This window comes from Lepisma saccharinum, chromosome 13 (genome assembly GCF_977018435.1).
Source record: "Lepisma saccharinum chromosome 13, izLepSacc3.1, whole genome shotgun sequence".
Lineage (NCBI taxonomy): Eukaryota > Metazoa > Arthropoda > Insecta > Zygentoma > Lepismatidae > Lepisma > Lepisma saccharinum.
Genome location: NC_139241.1, coordinates 73866754 through 73891208, shown reverse-complemented (window position 1 = coordinate 73891208; position 24455 = coordinate 73866754). Strand labels below are relative to the sequence as shown.

At 35.9% G+C, this 24455-nt stretch overlaps 1 protein-coding gene across 1 annotated transcript; it reads right to left on the bottom strand.

Moving 5' to 3' along the window:
* Nucleotides 1–1635: 1635 nt before the first annotated feature.
* On the bottom strand, nt 1636–12717 carry LOC145997413 (uncharacterized). Its single transcript, XM_083134438.1, has 4 exons — nt 12294–12717; nt 10215–10355; nt 6443–6819; nt 1636–3120 (listed from the first exon to the last, which is right to left on the bottom strand). The coding sequence occupies exons 1-4, from the start codon at nt 12429–12431 to the stop codon at nt 2484–2486; spliced, it is 1293 nt and encodes a 430-aa protein (XP_082990564.1). The 5' UTR covers nt 12432–12717; the 3' UTR covers nt 1636–2483.
* Nucleotides 12718–24455: the final 11738 nt, after the last annotated feature.

Sequence of the window (24455 nt, the reverse complement as noted above, 5' to 3'; positions counted from 1 at the left end):
AGACGCCATTTTCGTATCCTGCAATTTTGTGATTGATGTACTGTTGCCTAATTTACCTGTAATCAAATCAGTTCTTCTACATCGTGATTGTCGCTGTCACATGTAAGCACGTTCTTTGGGCAATATACTGAAATCCATAAGTTTATTAATTAGCCCACTCCACCTAACAATCTGTGCAACATTAACAATCTTTTTACTGTTCTCTTCCGCCATTCTTACACAATCCATACTCTCCAAGTATGAAATCAACAGTGTGGCAACGCTGTAGACAGCGTAACTAATTGTAATTTGTTCATATCAACAAATATGGCTGCCATACTTGTATACGGAGAATCATTGCGAGAATTGAAATGCTTATTTTACAACTTCTACAGTTAATGAACAATTTTTTCACCTCACTCCAACATGTTAACTTGAGATAAATCATCACGACTAATTATTTCGTGAGTATAAGACGTAGCATAGAAATTACAGAAGGGTCCGTTATTGTAAATTCTTGTCTTAATGAATAATAGGGGTGTGCTGGACAGAATGTTTTGGGTCGGGACGGGATCGGGACGGTAATGTTTTTTTAAAATCCCGACATTCGGGACTGAAAAATTTGCAATTTCCCGACCAAGTCGGAAAATTTTCGGGACGGGAAATGTTCGAAATTTCCCGAAGCACTGGAAATCTCGAATTCTACAAGTCATTTTCACTTAAGTGATTGTTTTTGCATTTCCAGAATAAAAACTTACAATTTTCGATAAATTCCAGAAACTTACAATGCAGAAAACGCCGAGAATTAACGACTTCTTAAAGTGACCATTCGGTATTTCCCGACTATTCGGGATCCCGAAAAGTCGGGAAGTCATTTCCCGAAGTCGGGATTGGGACAGGATTTTTTTCCCGATCCCGGTCCTGACCTTTCGGGATCCCGCACACCCCTAATGAATAACGTTGAGTCGTTTACTGTTGATTATTTTATTTGAAGTCATACATGTTGCTGCTGTGAAGAGATAGATGTTGGTTGGTGATATATGCTGTATTTCCTGCAGTCTTTAACAATTTTGGTCCCATTTTATTTCCCTTTTTTGTTTTTGTATCACTTAACATTGAAAATATTCTTTTCGTTTCCGTGTTTGAATGTGGCAATGTTAGCACTATTTTCGCGAGAGTGGAAATGTTTTCAAAAAAGAACTTGCCTTGAAAGTTTTTTGTAACCGATAACATGTTCCAAAATTCTGATGGAGATTTGTTAGTTAGTTCTTTTTTCTCCTCCTCGCTAAAGTATCCAGATAAACTAATTCATAAAATGTCATTTTTCAAGATCTAAAAAAGTACCTACGTTTTCTCTCATTTGGCAAATTCTGTCCCTACGTCCCTACGCGGGCGAAATTTAGTGAAAAGTCCCTATGCGTAGGGACATGTCCCTACGGCTGGCATCACTGCCGACACGTGCAGTATGAAGCACCCTCTCGCGGCTGACAACTCCCCCAACCCCCGATAAGCTGCCGGCGCTGTCGCGGCAACTGAGGATAAAGTAGCGATGTCTAATCTAAGATTAGATGTCAGAAATAAGGTGCCAGAAATATTTGTATTTGGGAGGGCACCTTTTCCAGCATCCTTGCGACAAGTTACGTGCTTATTTCAATTGTAATTGTAACTGTAATTGTGAAAAGTGGAAACATTACAAAACAAGCGGTTTGTGTAACGGGCTATCTGTTACGCAATTTGCCGGCACCTGTTGCATGACTGGGCCGGCAAGCGGCCGACGCTGAAGCGGTGGAATGCTGAAATAACCTCCCTGTATTTAGTGTTCATCATTGTAGATTAGGAGCATTTCAATATTAGCACATTTTTACCTCACTTATTAGATTTAATGAAAGTGGACGTTCCACAGTTATACTGTAGAATTGCTAGGTAATCCAACTTTATATCATACATCAAAATTAGCATGCATATACATTGTGTGTCCTGTAATGGCCCCTGTTTTAGCTTTTTTTTCCAATTTTTCCTAACAATGCATGGGTGTTTTCATTTTGACACATTTTAGGTAACATTTCTGAATAAAAAAGAACAGTTCTTTGCAATTTACACATACAACTTGAAAATACACCTTCAGTATTCACAGTGCTACTACTATTATTATTAACTACAAGTACTTGATGAAATTACTTTGTTTTCAACACATGAAAATTATTACATAGAAGACAGCAGATGACTAGATAAAAAATAGAAAGAAATGCAATCACTCATGCCATGATTCAAACATACGATACATACGTACCAAAAGATTTCTATGAAAAGTGCAAAAAGCTACATGTCGAATTGATGAGCAGCAAATTCTTCTACCACTATGGAGGATAGTTTCATTACTCCTACACATCTGTATTGTACATAGGTTTGGGGGTGAAAACCAGTATCATACATACAAAAATATATTCTTCAAATCAAAGAACTTAAAAAATAATACACATATTAGTATCATTTATAGGTTTCTATTATTCATCATCTGAACAATAGTCACTGAAATTGTGGTCCATAGATTGTTTCTCAGCACTATGGTTTCTTTTCCTTGTACTTCGTCGCGTAGGTGTATCTGTATCAATTTCACGCAAACGTCTTCCTTCAGTTGGTAGCCAAGCTTCGGCAGCACTTAATTCATACTTCATTCTCTTTTTTACTCTTTTACCTTTCCCTTTCACATAATCAGGGAAGTCACTTTCACTATTACTATCTTGTTCCTCCCCACTTGGGGACGACGGCTTCATGTGAGTTTCAAGATGGGAATGCAATTTTGCAATTCTGCTAAATTTCTGATTACACACGCCACATTCGTACGATTTCTTGCTTGGCGACTTGTTCTTTTTGTCTGGCGAGCCTGTGGATTTATTACATATATGATCCATTGCCTTCTCTTTACTGAGATAGATATGTTGGCAAGTGGAGCACATGTAGATAAATCCAGTCCCTGGTATGTTTGTAACATGAAATCTACTTAGATCCAAGCTCTTTTCAGATTTGTCCGAGTCACTTTCACATGACTGGTTCACCTCCATGTCATCATCACTCTTTGGATTCTTTTGTTTTTTGATTGCAGTCTTTTTTGTTTTTTTCACTTCCTGATGCAAATTTTCACTGAAATGGAAAGAAAAGCACATGATATAGGCACATCACTGATCTATCTATAAATTTAACCAGAATTAGCCCATTTATGATACTGAATAAATCGTTGTGCAAGAACCAGAGGGACATAACCCCAATTTATCAAATTTACAGGAGTGAGGAAATGATGTATTCTTAGGAATATGTCTGACTCTTAAAAAGAATCAGTAAATTGGAGATATGTTTAAACAGCTTACAGTGAAAATGATCACCATTATATGATATTCACTCGCGATATCAACAAGGTCAGTTCCAGATATGCTTCTGAGCTTTTGAGAGCAAACAACATTCTCATCTTCAGGGATTGAAGGGCTGAGATGCATGTGAAACCCATTTTTTATGTAAATGGTGTGTCAGGAGACCAGCATAGGTGGTGGGCCATTCGAGAGTCATCTCTCCTATGCCCATGCTCTCAGTCGAATATCGCCAGTCAGGCCAGATTCAAATTCAATCCTGTGTCCCCGTTCAGGCTTTGTTTTCCCCTGTGTGTGGATGACTATTGCTTTCCTTGATGAAGCAGCCTCAATCAAACGGGTAGGAAAAAAACAGCCACAAAATCATGGACAGTTAATAGGATCTGACAAGGTGTGCCATTAGTCCATCCCTAGAGTATAACTCGTAAACTGATCATATAAATTCAAATGATTACACTTGATTTTTTTCCCTACGGTGTTGTAATGATATTAGACTTTCCTGGGCATTATGAGAAATTGTGAAACATTTCGCTACTCTTGAAGTTTGTTACTGTGGTATCACACAAGGGACCAAGGACATTGAGTTTTCATTTTGAGTGTTTTTCATTGAAGCAATATTGTGAAGGATTAGGTTGAAACTAATTGTTGAAATTACACAAACCCCACAAATACTTTATAATATCAAATTGAAACTGCCTGTTGAAATATTTTTTGTTCTTTGAATTCTGACAAATTGGAAGTGGTGTCACTTATCTTTTGTATATGTTGTTATGCATTTACATGAAAAAAAAAAGATATACAGTGGAACCTGGATTTTATATTTTCCCGCTTTATACATACAATAGTAAAATGCTATAAAATTTTCCTCACATCAATGTTAATTAGCGATAGTAAGCTAAAGTTCAGGTTGGCAACAATTAAAAATGCCAACGTGGAATTTTTTACATCACCAAAAACACGTAGCGTGGTTCCCCCACTCCTAACATAAACAGCCAATAGGAAAACAATATTTTATTGAAAACGAGGGCTTGATTTTACATTTTCCCGCATTTTAACTTTTTCCAGCTTGGTACCCTGAAAAAAGTAAAATCGATGTTCCACTGTATCTGTTAAATGATGAACAAATTCTCTTGGACTATCGACCAGTCAATTCTGGAACAGTTTCCAAGCTCTCAAGAGCTAACGTCACTCTCATCTTCAGGGTAGAAGTAGAGTGATGAGTGTCAACCTGGTTTATATGCATCTGGATTTGAATGTACCTGGTGTAGATGGCGGACCATATAAACCGGGTTGACACTCAACACTGTACTTCTACCCTGAAGATGAGAGTGACGTTAGCTCTCAAAAGCTCGGAAACTGTTCCAGAATTGACCTGGTCGATAGCCTGAGAGAATTCATTCATCACACGAAAGTTTCAAGACCTACTTCATATCTGTTAAATGTTTGTTTACATATGGAGACTGATGTTGAGAGAAACTGAAAGACACATTATTTAAGGATATTTGTAATAATAGGGGCATTTGTTACTATTGTTATTTGACCTAGAATTATTATTTAAGGCAGTTACAGGTTATCAACATACTACACTAGTTGTCAAGACTACCCACCTATTAATAAACTATTCAAAATCGAACACCAATTGACAATTCGTCATGACGTGTGTGTGGATTACTTTCGTAGATTTAATTGAGGAAATCACTTGTGAGAAAATTCGGAATGGGACAATATTAGTGCATGTCAGCATAGCTTTCAAATGCCTAGTAATGCAAGTGTTCATAATGATATTGGTATAATTAGTTACTGGATTGCTAAAAGGTTTGCAGCTAAAAGCTTGCATGGAAGCACTGGATCTTTTCTTCTTTTTTGGTGATAATATCCTCAGCATTTATGAATTTAACTTTTTCTTTTTTGATCCAACAGATGAAGACGTATAAATGCTACATTGGGTTATTAGCAAACCTGTCACTTATAGTATCGTCATAAAATTGGGACATTTTTGAATGATTTGAAATTTGAGTTATTGTAATGTAAGAAATTGTAGAAAAGACAATTGTCAAATTAGTATTAATTTCAAAGATATATTAATGATCATTCCTACATAGCTGATTTTTTTGTGAAATCATGATTTCTTACATTTGTTCTTAATCATGAAAGTGTAATATTATTGTGCCTAATACAATACAAAGAACATACTTCTTGTTGACACACTTCCGGTAAGGTATTATTACTTTGACCTTGGTTTTGAGTTGGTATTTTAAGCCCACTTTGTGCACAGTAAGGCTAATCGGGACTGGACTTATAGTTTAAAGTGGCATCAGGGAACACTTCATTAAAAAGCAATGATGCAACCACTGTGCCATCAGGGAGACCCCTGGTATTATTACTACTTGTATCTACTTTAATATTTAGTGCATGATGAAGTGGATTTTTTTGCTACTTGAAGTATAGTGATTTCTACAGTATCTTATTTACATTTATTTCCGATGATATTTCAAATCAAAATGGTGTGGCAACCATTCATGGACTCCAATACCCACATGGAGGGATATGGAGAATGTCAAAGGTGCATCAATTAATCCAACACATACTTTCACTCTAACCTTTTTAAAGGTATCTGCGTGGTTCACAAATTTCAACTCACCTTGTACCTGTTTTAACAGAATAAAACTATATTGAATATATATATATATATATATATATATATATTTAATAAAGCTATGTTTCAAACTTGCAATTTCTCTATGAATTCTGCTTATGATTGATTATGTGTTGTAATAACTGGGTTAGCTACTCATTTGTAGCTCCCCAATCACTTCACAATGGTGGGTTTCTACTGGTCCCATACACAGGCCAAAATCTCAGGGGAAACATTGTTAGGTTTCCCCCCACAAGACTCAAACCGGGAATCTTATATTATAACATTTGGATTTACGGAAGTTCAATGGCAGATTCAAACACTTAAAGGATACAGAATCAAATTATTATTATTTTAAATGGTCCAGCAACAAGGTAGTTGAAATGGTATGTAACGACACAATGTTTTTAAAAAGTATCAAAAGTACTTCAAAGTTTCCACCACGTAAAACCTAACTAAGCCTTACCTTTCTACTTTTTTCACATTAACATCTTGAATTGTGTCTACACGTTCTTCTACACTACTTGACACTTCGTTTGTTGTCTCGCTATTTTCCATGGTACTAGTACTATGTGGTTTCCCTGAATCTGAAGTTGTAGACTGTGGAAATGGAGATGTTACCTCACTTTGGTTTCCATTTTCAATCATTGAATCTGGAGTTCTAGACTCAGGAGCTGAATAAGTTACCTCACTTAGGTTTCCATTTTCAATCATTGAATCTGGAGTTCTAGACTCAGGAGCTGAATAAGTTACCTCACTTAGGTTTCCATTTTCAATCATCAAATTTGAAATTCTAGGCAGTGGTCTGGGATAGGTTACCCTGCTTTGGTTCTCAGTTTCAATCTGAAAAATAAATTTGTAATGCAAGAAGTCAGGCACACTACTAAAATACAACAGATCACAAAATTATTTTTCATTATGTTCCAAGGGCATGCTTTTCAAACTTGTACGTGATGTACAAAATAAATTGTCCTGGAGAGAGATGACATTTCGGGGGAGATGAAATAAGATATGTATATTGAGCTGAAGTAAGATATTAGTTTTATTCTCACCTATAAAAAGGTGCCAGTACAGTGCATTGTTTCATTCTGCCAGAAAAAATCTTAAAAACCTTAATTAAAATATATTATCAGCAATAATATATTTTCTCAATATACATAATATACTGATGCTATTGGTGTTATGATGACTATTTTTATTACTTGTGAAATGATTGATTAGCACATGAGGATCCCTTCCTAGATGTATTTCTTGATATGTGCCTGATTTATATATATATATATATATATAAAGGACAAAAAGATAAGGATGAGTTGCAAATATATAAAGAAATGAAGTAAGACTTGAAGCTTTCCTGGCGATGAATGATGAAAATATTCTCTCAGGAGCTAACGTCACTCTCATCTTCAGGGTAGAAGTGCCCGAGAGAATATTTTCATATAAATAAATGTCAATAGCTGCAGCAAAGGAGTTTGGCTTAATTTTCAGCCAAGGAAAAGAAATAAAGCCCTTCCCATACGTAGAATTAGAAGAGAGAAAGTTAAAAAAGTTTGCACATGATAAATTGTATTGCACGATTCGACTCTTCAGAAAAATCATTGTCTGGTACTACCCATTAGGTTGAATTGTATTCGCATCAATTGTCTAAATATTAATAGAAGGTTCATATCTGCCCAATTCCTGGTTGTGCAATGCTCCTAAATGGCTAGGTTAGGTTTGGCATTCTTTACATTATAATAAGATTCCCACATGCTTACATTGTTATTTAAAAGTTCTGAGTAGGATGGTATTATCATATTTATCCCATGCTGGAAAAAAGAAAACACTTTAGGCAGCTGTACAAACTACTTTGGAAGGTATCATTTCTCACAAATCAATCTTTCTTCAACTTAAGTGCAAATCTGTTTAAACTTATAAAAAATTATATGTTAATATACATTTTTCTATTTCTGATACTGTACGTATATATGAACCTTCTATGGAAATGTTTGTTGAGTGTAAAAAAGAGCTCCCCTGTGCATAGCATCACGCCATGAAGGTGTATAGGGGGTGTGGGGGTGATGTGATCAGCATCACGCTCCTGACCGCCTTTACCCCCCAGGGTTTCCCCCAGGTACCCATGTTATTCGATGCTGGGTGGGTGCCGGGCCGCTTCCATCGTTAGAAAAGTTCCCGGATTTGAACCGGCCGGGACCTTTAGCATGGTAGTCACACGCGTTACCGACTGAGCCACCGTGTTAATGAAAATATAATAATTTCGGTAACCTTTCTTCTAGTAAAAACAAAACATTTTGGATGTACTATATCATTGTAGCTTAAAATATTTTTTATAGTCATTGTAGCTGAATTTTGGCAATTTTTTAAATGATAGTTTGCAAATTATCAGCTGCCATGTTTATTTACAGTGTAATGATAATGACACTATTTATGGTTTAATATGATTAGTATGTACATCTTTCTACACAAAATTTTTGCTATATTTGCCCATAATAATTAATGAATTTTATATCGAGAGAAATTTAATGGTGCGTTCACAGTTTACATATCCTTTCGTATGAGCTTCACCCCATCAGTACATATATTTTGTTTCCTTTCTTTTCCATTCTTAGATGCTAATACACACCATTAAATGATTACAAGATTAATGTACTTTCACCAAAAGCGATTCTGATATCTATTTATTTATTTATTTAATAGAAGATTCCAAATACAGCGTTAGCCATTTTACATTGGAACGATTTTATAGAACATAAGGACAGAAAAAAAAGTAACATAATACAACAAAAAAATAACAGAAAAATTACATGTGGTTAAGAGACTTACATACTTTTAGCTAACTTTCTTCTAAATTTGTCCAGATTTTCAAAAATGTCTATTTCGCTTCCCAGATTATTGTAATCACTGGGCAGTCTATGAAACAGAGAGCGCTGGATGAGGCACAATCTCGGCTTCTGAGAAGCAAAAAGTAGAGTGCTTCTTGTTGAGCGGGCAGGCACACGAAAGTGAATTTCCTGAAGAAGGCGGCCACTTCTGATGTGTCCATTCACTATTTTGTGTAGAAATATATGGTCAGCCAGTCTATGTCTCTCTTGAGGAGTTTGGATATTTAACATTTGCAGGGGGATGGACTTTTGCAAGTGTTTTGTGGACGGAATTCGGTGTCGAACAATGGCCAGGAAGAAATTTAGGACGGAATTTAGTCTATCTGAATTTGAGGGGCATGCCATAGACCAGATCGGAGAACAGTATTCAATTTTAGGTGACACAAAAGATTTGTAAAAGGTGCCGAGGGCAGTCAAGTTGTTTATTTCCGTGAAACGATAGAGAAGACCCAGCATACGCATTGAACCCCTTGTGACTGTAGAGATGTGCTCAGAAAAGGAAAGTTTCTCGTCAAATATGATGCCCAGGTCCTTTTGTGCGGCAACTCTTTGAACACAATTATTTTTTATGAAATATTTAGTATTAAATGTGTTTTTCTTCAAGGAGAAGGTCATGATGGTACATTTTTGAGGGTTGAGTTTTAAGTTCCATAATTCACACCACTTTATTAGAGAATCTAAATTCTTTTGCAGAAGTGTCATGTCACTGAAATTGGAGATTTTACTATATATTTTGCAATCGTCAGCGAACAAGAGAAGGTTTTTGCATGAATCGGAAAGATATTCTGGAAGATCATCAAGGTACAGGATGAAGAGAAGAGGTCCAAGAACACTGCCTTGAGATACACCAGAAGATACAGCTTGATAAGAAGAAGACATTCCGGAAATAACAACAATAAAATCCTTATGTACATTATTCTATATATTATTTATTTAAAGTGATTTAAATCAACCCACCTTGCTTATTATACAATAATAACTATTACAAACTAATAAAAATTAACCAATTTTATTATTACTATTATATCCTTGGGGAGACTTTGCTGCTCGATCCACCAAATAAGTGAATATTGAGCACTACCGTTTCTTCATTATTTTTTTAAATTTCATACAGTTGGTGCATTGAAATGCACATTTATTCTATTTTGTTATAAACTTTTGCACACCTTCTTTAAAAAAAGTTTTTAAAAGTTTGGGGAGAAATTTATTCACTAAGTTTATGTTGTGTGCCATGTCATATGAATTCTAATTTTCGTAATTTCGACAACTGTGGATCATTTTATTCTTTAGTGCGGGTTATGATCCCCCCCTCCCTCTCCCGATGCCAACTAAATTGCAATAAAAAGTAGAAACTACCTTTCTCTTTAATCTGTCTGCAACCTTGTTCTTGAACAATACTTCAACTCTCATACATCTCCTGTTGAACTCATCAAAGTCCTTCAAACGGTACATACACTTGTGACATATTTTCTTAGGAAGAGGATCATGCTCTTCTACCTGCAATGAAAGACAATACAGAATAACAAGACATATAAAATAGAAATTTGGAATAATTATTTAATAAATTATATGTATAAATTATGGTGTCAAATCAATTTGTGGCAGACAGATGCAATTTGATACTTACTGTATTATACCAAGGATGGGGATTGGAGACCACCAAAACCAATATCAAAAAGTTGATGATCTACCACCTTCTAGTATCTTCTATATATTTAGATTTTTAAAAAAGTTGCAGTTAATGCTATCCATGGAATTATACAAGAATTAATACAGCAAACCCTCATAGTGCACACACAAAGATGTTTCAAAGTTTCAAAATAAGTGTGATTTAATGTTTAAAGAATATGATGTACAAGGTGCTTTAAAGTTGCGGGAAACTGAAACTTCTTTCTGAAGAACATATTGTAAAAGAAATTACGCTTTCAAATTTTATGAGCTAGATTTGTGTTTTCCGGGGTTCAAAGTTGTTTTACTTGCCTAACCTATTCACATAAGATATTTCTTTGGATGAAAAAATGTATAAACAAAGTGGGAAAATGCTAACCTAACCTACTTATGTAAACATTTTTGGTGAAAAGCACAAATGGATGAAAGATTGGAAGCAAACATGGGCATCTGGAAAAGAGGGGGGGGGGGGGTGGAACTCACCTGGAAAATGAAAGTGAGACCTAAAATTATATATTTCACACATAAAATTTCATTTGTCACAATAATATGTGTGAATTATTGCATGAATATGTTAAATTCAAATTTAAGCAATGTTTTTCAGAGGAAACAACACTATTATTGGTGAAAATGTGCCTTGTTTGACCCCCTGGAAAAAAATCCGCAGATGACCATGGAAGCAAAGTGACTTTAATTATACATACGCATCTCAAACCAAACATATTCTAATTTTGAAGGAACAAGGATAATGCAAATTGCACTAAATAACATGACAGTACTGGGCAACAGCCAAAAATGGTTGCTTTGTATAAAACATGTATATACAGAGCATTCCCTGATATTTGCTACGAGACTCGGCGGCAAGCGGCCCGGCATCAGCGATTGCCTTTCCCGGTGAACGTGTCTGCGACAGTCGCTCGCTAGTTCTGTTTTTTTTTCGCTCTCATTCCCTTTCTGTTTACGTTGCAGACTGACACCAGTATAATCCTACCTCGGAAGTTGTGTTGTGGTGGTGTGTTGAAGATTGTGGCTTAATATGGCACCACCAAAGTTTACATTACAACAAAGGATTTATCTTGTCGAGTGTTACTTCAGAAAGAGGAATTGTGGAGAAGTACGATGACCATTTGCAATGAAATTTCCTCTGAAAAGAAAAATGGGGAAATCTAAAAAAATAAAGTATACAAAGACAATCCGCACACCATCCGTGAGTTAAAAGAGAGTATTGTACAAGAAAACGGGAAAATTACAGTAGACGAACTTGCACGTGTAAATGCCAATTTCCTTCGGAGATGCCAGGAATGTGTTGCAGCAGAGGGACATCATTTTCAACACCTTATGTAGTCAAGGTTAGTACACAATATGAAAACTGTAATTTTAATAGCCGACTCTAGCGACTATCGCGGACCCGTTCACTGGGAAAGACAAGCGCTGATACCGGTCCGCTTACCGCTGAGTCTCGTAGCGAATGTCAGGGAATGCTCTGTATATGTATATGAAACAGAAAATTCGTTCTAGAAGAAATGCGCAGATTATGCACGTATTCATGGAGCAAAATGTCATCAAAGATTGACTATTTTCTCAAGACGCTAAACAATTAAATTTTACCTTAAACATTGCTACCCCCTATGTTATACTACACTCGTATACTTTACGTTGTCTATTTAGTCAACATAAGTTACACGATTAACACATCACTGTTTATCATAATAATAGTAATAACAAAATCGTCTTCATTTGTGTACAAGTTGACAATGTGCCACTCACCTTGATGGGTAGGTATTTGTGAATTCGATATAAAATTTCGGCTGTGGACTGAAAAATATCCAAAAAGACGCCACCTTCTTCTGCACACAACCTGCATATATTAAAAAAGTTCTTATCAGTCACTTCGATATCATCCATTTTTAAATATACGTTAGAGGAGATATTACTCAAAAAATAATAATTTACGAAAATGAAAATAATTATATCAGTGAGGTCGCCTGTGCCACACGCATAACATTCTCTCTCCCCACGATAATATGAATTTCGATAATAGACAAGTGATCGATCATGTCTCCTTACAGTAGCATAACATACGTAAATATATATTGACAAAAACTCAACAACAGTCCACAATTTACAATAATTTGCACTTCCGCACAAGTATAATCTGTGGACGTAGAAATAAACATGACAAATGACAGATGTTTTGCTTCCATCAGTGTTGCCATAACCTGCGGGCACAATTTTCCTTGGCAAGGGGTACAATTTCTCACTCCAAGACGCTTTCCGTGAAAAATCCCTCTTCACACCAGTAGCGAAGCGTAGTCTTACGAAGGAGGCAAGCAATGGTTCAGTACAACAAAACATGTAGTACAATGGCTCGCCAAGAGGGGGATTAAAGGTTTATAGCCTCATTGGCCCGGTCGCTGGATTTGTCAAAATATCATAATAAAGTGACGGTTCTAAAAATAAACCATATGATCCTCAAACGTCACATTTACTTTCGAAATTCCAGATAACGTTATTCGTATGGTAGTAAACGTCTTACATATGCGAACTTTCCGCATACGACTAAAGGGGTACGTATTTTCTTATTTATATATTAGTACTTTTATTTGTTCATAATTTTTTAATGTGGACAAACGGTGGCCAAACGGATTTAGGTAAAATAACTCATTTATTTAATTTACACTGCGTGATTGTAATTTAGGATTTGTGGGCACCCTAAAAATCGCATTCGGAGTCAAACATTAAAATAAAAAGTTAAACACAAACTTTAAAAAATCCATTTCAAACAAAAGAAACACATGCATAGACGATGTACTCACCACAAAGAATTCCAAACTCCTTTGCATATATAGGAAATTTCCCGCTATCGAACAATTCAACAAATCTTAGGGCCTCAAGGTTCTCAAAACGTGAAGACACTCCCATGCTCTTTCCACAACTGGAAAGCATCCACGCAAGATCACTTTGGAAATCTCTGAAACGACCGAAAGTGATACCAACCTATTTCCTTCATTTTAACCCTCATGGGAAGGAAAGATATATCAGTATGGAGATAGAAATTAAGCGGTGGAATCAGAATTATTACAGCAGAAAGAGTATATACATAATATTTAAGTAATAAAGTGTCATACAGAGGCGGGGCCGGGGCCGGGGGAGGGTTGCCCCCCCTTTGGCCCAGTATTCCTAAGAAAAGGGAACAACAACAACATAGTTGATCTGTTACGTTTAAATCCACATTGATAATCACCTATAATTTCATTAGCATATGGGGTTAGTCTTGTTAAAAGAATGTTAGATAATATTTTATATGTTGTCGAGAGTAGAGAAATTCCACGGTAATTATTGCAGTTCATTTTATCACCTTTTTTAAACACAGGAACAATTATGGATTCTTTCCACTGTTGAGGGATTTCTTCTTTATTCCATATTAAAAAAATTAATTTATGAATTTGACATATTAATGAATTTCCACCATATTTAATTAATTCAGCTGGTATTAAATCAATGCCAGGTGCTTTGTTATTCTTTAGCCTTTTAATAGCATCTTTAACTTCAGTCAAGTTAGGTTCTGGAACTAAAGGTTCTGCTGTGTGGACTTCATTTACTTCTGATTTATCTCCTACATGAACATTTAAAAGGTCATTAAAGTAGTTCTTCCATCTATTTAGAATATCGCTTGGGTCAGCTAGAAAATCACCGTCTTTATCTTTTATCAAGTTTACTTTAGGTTGCCACCCCTTTCTAAACTCATTTACACCTTTATATAAATCTCTGATATTTTTATTTTTGCTGTTTGTTTCAATTTCGTTAATTTTGCTTTTCAAGTAATCTCTTTTTTTACTTCTAAACGTGCGGTTAACTTCTCGCTTTATTCTATTATAATTGTTTAGATTTGTATCATCAGATTTATTTAACCAACTAAGTCTAGCCTGATTTCTTATTTCTATTAGATTATGACATTCATTATCAAACCATGGCTTACTTTTTCTTGGTTTATGCTATCCTATACTTTCTTTAGCTGCTGATTCTATTGCATTATGTATGTGCTCCCAATTCTTATTTACGTCTGTTTCTTTTATATTTTCATCATCATTTAAATCCTGCAAAACATCAAATCTATTTGACAGTTTAATTTGGTAATCTTTCTTAATTCTTTCATCAGTAAACTTTCCTGTATCAAATTTTATAACTTTTAGATTTTGTTGCTTATGATTTATCACTGAGAGTCTTTCTCTTAATTTAGCAATTACTAAATAATGGTCACTGGCACAGTCAGCACCTCTATGTGTACGAACGTCAATTATACTAGTATGCCTTCTCTTATCAATGAGAATATGATCTATCTGATTATGAGTTTTACCATCTGGAGAAGACCAGGTATATTTATGGATATCTATATGTTTAAAAGTGGTACTTTTCACAATTAAATTCTTTGAGGTTGCAAAAGTAATCAATCTTATACCATTATCATTACTTAATTCATGAAGACTTTCTTTACCAATCGTGGGTTTAAATGTCTCTTCTTTGCCAATCTGTGCATTACAGTCACCTAACAGAATTTTCATATCATACTGAGAAAATTTATCAAAGACCTGTTCTAACTCTAAAAATCATAGTAGTGTAATTGATGATATTATAAACTCAGGAAAGTATGAACCCCCCTCAAGCAGATTTGCTTATGCTTAAAACTAGCTCAACATGAGCATATGAGCTTTTTGCTCAAGTGTGGAACCCTGTCTAATCCAAGATTTTTGTAAAAAATGCCCTCGGGAATTTCTCGGAAAGTATGAACCCCCTCAGATTGATGAGGCTATACTTATAAAAGGCACTTCTGTGAGATTGTTGTCCATAAATTTGTTAAAAATATGCTCTTCTTGATATTTTTTTTGGCCACACTTAAAACTAGGCCAAGATGCTCATAAGAGCTACCTATACCTACCCACACATATTTACTTCTGGTCTACTTCCGGTCTATTTCTGGTTATACAGTGTAACTTAGAATAAACAAAATTCAACAAGACAGGACAAGAATAGACAAAATTGGACAAGACAGGACCAGTCCAAACAAGATTCAACAAGACAGGACAAGAATAGACAAGATTCAACAAGACAGGACCAGTCCAAACAAGATTCAACAAGACAGGACCAGTCCAAACAAGATTCAACAAGACAGGACCAGTCCAAACAAGATTCAACAAGACAGGACAAGAATAGACAAGATTCAACAAGACAGGACCAGTCCAAACAAGATTCAACAAGACAGGACAAGAATAGACAAGATTCAACAAGACAGGACACAATATTACAGGTTAGGACCAGTCCAAACAAAATTCAACAAGACAGGACACAATATTACAGGTTAGGACCAATCAAAACAAAATTCAACAAGACAGGACAAGAATAGACAAGATTCAACAAGACAGAACACAATATTACAGGTTAGGACCAGTCCAAACAAAATTCAACAAGACAGGACAAGAATAGACAAGATTCAACAAGACAGAACACAAATTTACAGGTTAGGACCAATCAAAACAAAATTCAACAAGACAGGACAAGAATAGACAAGATTCAACAAGACAGGACACAATATTACAGGTTAGGACCAGTCCAAACAAAATTCAACAAGACAGGACAAGAATAAACAAGATTGGACAAGACAGGACAAGAATAGACAAAATTCAACAAGACAGGATACAATATTACAGGTTAGGACCAGTCCAAACAACATTCAACAAGACAGGACAAGAATAGACAAGATTCAACAAGACAGGACACAATATTACAGGTTAGGACCAATCAAAACAAGATTCAACAAGACAGGACAAGAATAAACAAGATTGGACAATTAATAAACAGAAATTTTGATTAGTTAAAACAAACAAAGTTTTGATTGGCTAAAGCAAGCAGTGTTTCTATTGGCTCTGTAAAACTATATAAGGCAGGGCACAGTGCAGATTCTTCACCATTGCTGGATCGGCAGTGGAACCCACAAGTGGGGGGCAGAACCTGAACAGGCTCCACCAAAGTATAGGAGACTTGAAGCATATAATTTGGCGGAATAACCCAAGTAAGGTCATAGAAACAATATACATTGATACAATAAAAGCCAAATTTTTGGCAAAAAAGGGGAAAGGGGGAAAAAGGGCCTGCGGCACGGCCAGTTCCACTGCACGGATTAATACTCGGGGCAGTTCCTCAAATTCTCGCAGAGTGGAGCTGCGGCACGGCCAGTTCCACTGCACGGATCAATATTCGGGGCAGTTTCTCAGATTCTCGCCCCGCAGAGCTCTAGAATTAATATTCCCCGCCCGGGCAGTTCTATTCTCGCGTCGCGGAGTTGTGGGATCAATATTCGGGGCAGTTTCTCAGATTCTCGCCCCGCGGAGCTGTGGGATTAATATTCCCCGCCCGGGCAGTTTTATTCCCGCCAAAGTGGTTCCTAAATACAAAACTCAAGAACTAATTGACATAAAGCTATGCAGTTTTTTTGTCTGCACTGAACCCAACTGATATTTTTTATCCAGTATAGAGTTTTGATTTGATTCCCAAGAAATTTTATATAAATACCAAAGCCAAAAAATATTAACACACACACACATATATACACACACATACACAGAGCACAGTGCTGAACCCAACTGATATTTTTATCCAGTATAGAATTTTGATTTGAACCCCAGGAAATATATATAATAAACCAACAACAAAAATGCCGAATCAAAAATATTGTAATCAATGCAATAAGAATATATCCAGCCCCAATTGGGCAAAGCACCAAAAGATTTGTAACCCAGACAAATACAGAACTCCCACAAAAATTTGCCCCAAATGCAATAGAAAATACAGCATGCAATACTTCACATATACACATAAAGATACTTGTTCTGTACAGTCATCAATATTGCCCTCACAACCATCTACATCTGGTCTGAAAAGGAAGCATGAAGCACCTCTTAATGCCAGAGCAGCAAAGCAGCCACGCTATGAACCCATCCATAGCAGTTTTAATGCCCAACTTAGGGATTATCGGTTTGTATCAGAGCCAAGATGTGGTATTCAGAATTTTTTGAGCAGTGTAAATCCTGATCTGCAGGCAATTCTAAATGCACAAAATGGCTCTTATAAGCTCTCCCTCAAATTGTATACACAATATAAGAAGCCAAACGGCACAAAATTTATACAGCCCCACAAAACAGAAACTGTACCGGTATATTCAAATGCAAATTCAAACAAAATAATAAGCAGTTTGATAGATCAATTAAATATTAAACACTCTGAATTTGCGGCAAAAGAGTCTGGATGGAGCCTATGTGGCTCTCCACACAAGTTATATGTTAATATTTCTGAATTCACTCCATTACAAGGATCTACATATCTGCCATTACCTGATAATATTAAAAACAAAAGAGCTGTGGTTAATATTGAAAATACCGACCAGAAATGCTTTTTGTGGTGTATATTAGCTGCTTTGTTTCCAGTTTTAAGAAATCCTGAGAGAATAACTTATTATAAACAACATGAACATCTTTTTGACGATGCAATGGAGGGTTTAGAATATCCAATGTCTGTTCAGAATATTGATAAATTTGAAAAAAAGGCCAGGCATATCAATGGCAAACAATTATCTATTAATGTATTTACTTGTTCCACTGGCCATTGCCCGATAGCACCTCTCAGAATCAGTACATTTGATGATGATTCTGCTGTTCCGATTGATCTGCTCTTAATTGAAGGGGATGGCAAATATCATTACACTCTGATACATAATCTTCAAGCTTTAGTGAGAACACAACTAGACAAATCTAATAGAATATTTAAGTTGTGCAGAAGATGTTTAACTGTACTTGATGGTCAAAAAATGGCAAATAGGGTTCGGGAAGAAAATACAGAAATTGCCAAAAACAAGTTAATTGAGCATCTGAAATATTGTGGCAATCATAAACCTGTTCATATGGTGATGCCTAATCCAAGTGAAAATTGCAAATTCAAAAAGTTTGAAGCCTTGTTGGAACACCCAGCATATATAATCTTTGATTTTGAATCAATCCTCAAACATCTTGCATCCTGCAATCCAGATCCTGAAGAATCTTCAATTACACTATCCCAGCTACATGAACCTTCCAGCTTTTGTTATGTGGTTGTACAGGATGGTGTTGTTACTAAAGAATATTCATACTTGGGGCCAGATGCCATCAAAATATTTACACATAAAATAGATAATGAGTGCTATGACATAGCATCTAATATCTTATTAAAATCAAAACCCATGTTGCCTTTAACAGAGAAACAGATTGAAGATTTCAACAAAGCAGAAAAATGCCCGGTATGTGATTCTGAATTTTCAGATACAAACATCAAGGTGAAACACCATTCTCATACAGATGGTAAATTCAAAATGGCCCTGTGTAATAGCTGTAATATTCAGATCAAGAGACCAAGATTTGTCCCCATATTTTGCCATGGAGGATCCAATTATGATTTCCATCATCTGATCAGGTACAAGGGGTTTGACAAGCAGAATTTAAATATTTTAGCTGAAAATGATGAAAAATATATATCTATTAGCAAAATAATTAAAGTTAATAATGTTCCTATTCACATAAGATTTCTTGATTCATGCAGAATTTTATCTGCTAGCCTGGCTACACTGGCCACTCAATTATCTGATGATCAATTCAAAATCACACGTGCATTGTTTCCAAATCAGGACCTGAAATTAATTAGGCGGAAGGGTGTATATCCATATGATTATGTTACAGATTTTTCTAAATTTAATGAGTGTTCCCTGCCACCACAAGAAGAGTTTTACAGCAAAATCAGAGCATCTGGAATCACTGATGATGATTATCACCATGCCCAATTGATGTGGAACAATTTAAAATGCCAGACATTTGGTGATTATCACATGGGATATTCGAAACTTGATGTGACCATCTTAGCTGATATATTGCAGGCATTCAGAAAATCTTCCATGAAAAAATATGAGCTGGACCCAGTGTATTTTTACAGTGCCCCAGGCCTAGCATGGTCTGCAATGTTTTTAAACACCAAAATGCAATTGGATCTGATCCAAGATCAAAATAAGTATCTGTTTATGGAGCAATGTATAAGAGGAGGCATGGTGCAATGTTCTCAGAGATATGCCAGAGCAAATAACAAATATATGCCTGATTATAATCCAGCATTACCATCAAATTATATAGCGTATATAGATGCAAACAGCTTGTATGGCCATGCCATGATGCAAAAACTGCCATATGCAGGGCTTGAATGGGTTGAAGATTTTAATATTGAGGATCTTCAGGACTTTGATGACTGTCACTATGGACTCTTCTTAGAGGTTGATCTGACAATTCCTGATGATTTGCACAATAAATTTTCTGATCTGCCCCCAATTCCTGAGGTTCAGTGCTCACCTGGCTCTAAACAGAAGAAGCTCATGATGACTCTAGAGCCAAAACAAGGCTATGTCATATATTACAAAAACCTCCAGTTCCTGATGAAACATGGTGTTCAAGTGACCAAACTTGGCAAAGTTTTGAGGTTCAGGCACTCAAGATGGTTGAAATCATATATTGATACAAATACAAAGCTTCGAACATCTGCAAAGAGCCAATTTGATAAATCCTTGTTTAAATTGATGGTCAATTCTGTATATGGCAAAACAATTGAAAATGTCAGAAAACATACCGATGTTAAAATAATTACTAACCCCAGCCTGAGCAAAAAATTGGTTGCAAAGCCTAATTTCAATTATAGAAGAATTTATGATGAAAATATGGCACTTTTCAACATGAAAAAAACAAAAATTAAGTTTGATAAACCTATTTATGTAGGGGCTGCAATATTGGATTTGTCCAAATTACATATGTTAATATTGTATTATGATGTCTTGAAACCTTTTTATGGTGATAGAGTAAAATTGATGTACATGGACACGGATAGTTTTATTCTTGATATTAAAACAGAAGATGTTTATAAAGATATGTCCCAGCCTGAATTGCTTGAATATTTTGACACCAGTGAACATACAAGGATTCAACCCCACAACAAAAAGGTACCTGGCAAGTTAAAAGATGAGACACTTGGTGATGCTATTGTGGAATTTGCTGGGTTAAGTGCCAAGATGTACAGTTTTATAACATGTAGTGGTGTTGCTGCCAAAAAAGCCAAGGGCATTGGCAAAGTAACTGTGGAAAAAGAGCTCCAATTTGAAGATTATAAAAATTGCCTCAAATCCCAGAGTTCAATCAAAACATCAGAATCCAGAATCCAGAGTGTGGATCACTTGTTGACTACAAATATTGTAAGAAAAGTGGCTCTGGACCCACATGATGATAAGAGATGCATTTTGTCATGTGGCATACATACTCTACCATGGGGTCATTGTGATTTGAAAAATGGCAAACAATGCACAAGTACAGAGCATGATTTGAAATAAATAAACATGCCTATGAACTTATTTGGGTTCAAAAAACAAGCTGTTATGGAGCTGCCAACACCACAACCCTCTTTTGATATGCTGTCTAAACTGAGTGGCTTGTTAATTATTCATCTGAACAGCATACTTACAGATATTGATGATGAAACAGGTAAAACATTGTACATATTTAACAATAATTTAAATCATTACCAATTACCTGTAGGTGGGCAATTGCAATTTATTACAACTCCTGAGGGTGATGTCAAAATTTCAGTAGGGAGAAATATTTACAGAATTAAGCACTCAAACATGGTTTCTGGCACTGTTTATACTGTTTCTGCTGGTGACTGCTTATATATTGAGGTCCCGGGATCATATGACAAGCTTATACCCTTTTTCATAGAATTAAGAATCAGATACTCTATAATAAATAACCACTAAACAAAATGCCCAATGATATATTTGGCCATACAAGACATGAAGATCACAGTGATGAGATTCTGATGCTTGATGTCAGAGTCAAAAAATTAAGAAGTGATTTACAAGCTTTACAAACCACACTCAATGCCAGTCTTCAATTAGAAATTACAAATTTGCAATCACAATGCATGGACCCTCTTCTTAAAATTGATTCTGAACTCAAATTATTGCTTCAGAAATATACTGACTTGGCCACATTGGATAATTTTCAAAGTTTAGAAGAAGCCGTAGCAGCTCTTCAAGCCAAATTTAAGACCCAGGCCACCATCTCTGAGCAATTGAAACAACAATTGGAAGAGCAAATAAATAATGTCCAGGGACAGCTCCAAACAATTGTCAAAAGCATAAAATCACAAGAAGATTTTGATCTAGTGATTTCCACTCTAAAAGAACAGATTCAGTCACTCCAGATACCTAATCTGGACCCCTTGAACAATGCCATAGCCGAGGTTAAAGAAAAAATTGAGACACTTGAAAATTTTATGAACAATTTGCCATCTTCTGATGCTTTGAGTGCAATAACTCGGAGTGTAGCCAATATTAAGCTGCAACTTGAAACATATGAAGATTTTGGAAAAATTCAAAGTACCATAACCCATCTTGAGGGTACAATAGCAGCAGTGCAAAGTGATTTGACAAATGTACTAGAATCCCGATTGCCTGGGATTGTAGATACCCTTGCCAGTGTCCAGCAACAAATCACAAAGCTTGAAAACCTCAACACTGAATCTGAGCTATCTCATTTTCATCACTTGATAGATGATATCCAAACAAAACTTGAAATTTTACAACAATCCACACCCACTCAGGCAGATATAGCTCTGCTTCAAAATGCTATGCAAAATGTGGCTGATGCTTCTGAATTAAACACTGTGAAATTGGCACTTGAATCTTTGCAAAATACAGTATCAAATCTGCCTACATCACAGGAACTTAAAAATATTAAGAGAGCAGTGAATAGGATATTGAAATCAGAAGATATCAAGAATATCCAGGCAGAGATCAAACATCTCACTCAGGCAGTGGCCACTCTTCCAACAAATCAACATATTAATGAACTGCATGCCCTGTTTGAGGATATCAGAAGACAGGTCCATGATCTTACAGCTCAAAATTCAAAATTGGCAGTTGTTGAAAATTTGCAACAAATTGTAGCTAATATCAAGCAGCAGCTAGGAACCATGGAATCCAATCAAGCAAATGCTCTGTCTGTTTTTGCTACCCAGCTACAAGAAATTGTGCAGCAATACAAGAAACTTGCTGTGGACATAAGAATCAAGCCTGGGCACGATGAGATTGTTAGGACTATCAATGAGCATCTAGAATCTGTAACAAGCAGATTGCTCACAGCAGAAAAGGAAATAACAGGCATAATTGAAAATCCTAAACATTCAGTAATTCTTGAATTGTACAGCATCCCCAACAAAGAATATGATTCTCCATTTACACCAGGCGGCAAAATATATATGCTGTCCCCTGCACAATTTTATTACCAATTTTTTGTTGGGGGCACATTGAGACCAATCAAGATCAAATATTGGCTACAACCACAGGCACACCACTACCCCACCTTATCAATAACAAATGCTGATAACAAAGTGAAAATCACCAGTGTAGAATTGGAGGATTTTACAGATCCCAATACATTAGAAACAACCTATGCGGAAGATGATGGCTCTTTGGAATTTCATATACAAATAGGGGACAAATTATATTTAGAAAATCCTGCAGTCTCAGCTGCTGAACACCCTATAGTTGCAATATTCTTGTTTACATATTATGTCTAGACAAATTATTGTTGATGAATTACACAGACAAGCCCGACATAATTTTAAGAGACTCCCAGTAGTCACAAAGGGCATAGATGATTTATGGCAGAGCGACTTGATTGAAATGGCAAGTGGACAGTTGAAAAACTTAGACAAAATCAACAAGGGCTACAAGTATCTACTCACTGTAATAGACACATTTTCAAAATTTGCCTGGGCTGTGCCACTCAAATCCAAGACTGGGGCATGTGTTACAGAAGCCCTCAGGACAATCATCAATCAGAGTGGAAGATCCCCGCGCTATTTGCAAACAGATAATGGCAAAGAATTTTATAATTCAGTGTTTCAACAATTTATTAAAAGCCTGGCAATACAACATTATTCAAGTTACAGTGACCTCAAGGCCTCAATTGTAGAGAGATTCAACAGAACCTTAAAAAATCTTATGTATAAACAATTCACACTTCAAGGTAATTATAAATGGATTAATATTCTTCCAGAACTTCTACAAAAATATAACAACTCGGTCCATTCCACAATCAACATGAAACCCTCTGAAGTAACTTCATCTGATGAGCAAAAATTGATCAGCACTGTTTATTATCCTAGATATCAGCCAACAATAAGAAAGGCCAAATACAAGGTGGGGGATCAAGTAAGAATCAGCAAATATAAGCACTTATTCAAGAGAGGCTTTACAAGAAACTGGAGCACTGAATTATTTACAGTGGTTCAAGTTAAACCCGGGACCCTTAACACATATATAATAAAGGATCACCGAGGAGAAATTCTCAAAGACAGGTTCTATGAACAAGAGCTCAGCAAAACTAAACAGCCTGACACATATCTCATAGAAAATATCATCCGCAGAAAAGGCAACAAGTTACTTGTCAAATGGCTAGGACTTCCAGAACACAGCTGGATCGATGCAAACAAAGTGATAATATGAACACCTGGGATGTTATAAAGAGGCTGCCAGAACCTGAACAGCAGAATAAGAGAAATGGAAAATTGCTGCCTGATAATATTAGGTGTCTCATTGTTGGGCCATCTGCTTGTGGTAAAACTACACTAATGATTGATAATTTTTTATTGGCACCCAACTGGTTAGACTGGAAAAACAGGCACTTGTATGTTTTCTCTAAGAGCTTGGAACAATTAAAATATCAGCAGCTGATGAAGCTATATGATGGATTGGATATAGCCACTTTTGAACCAGATGTTAAGCCACTTCATGAATGTCTCGATAATTCTGTT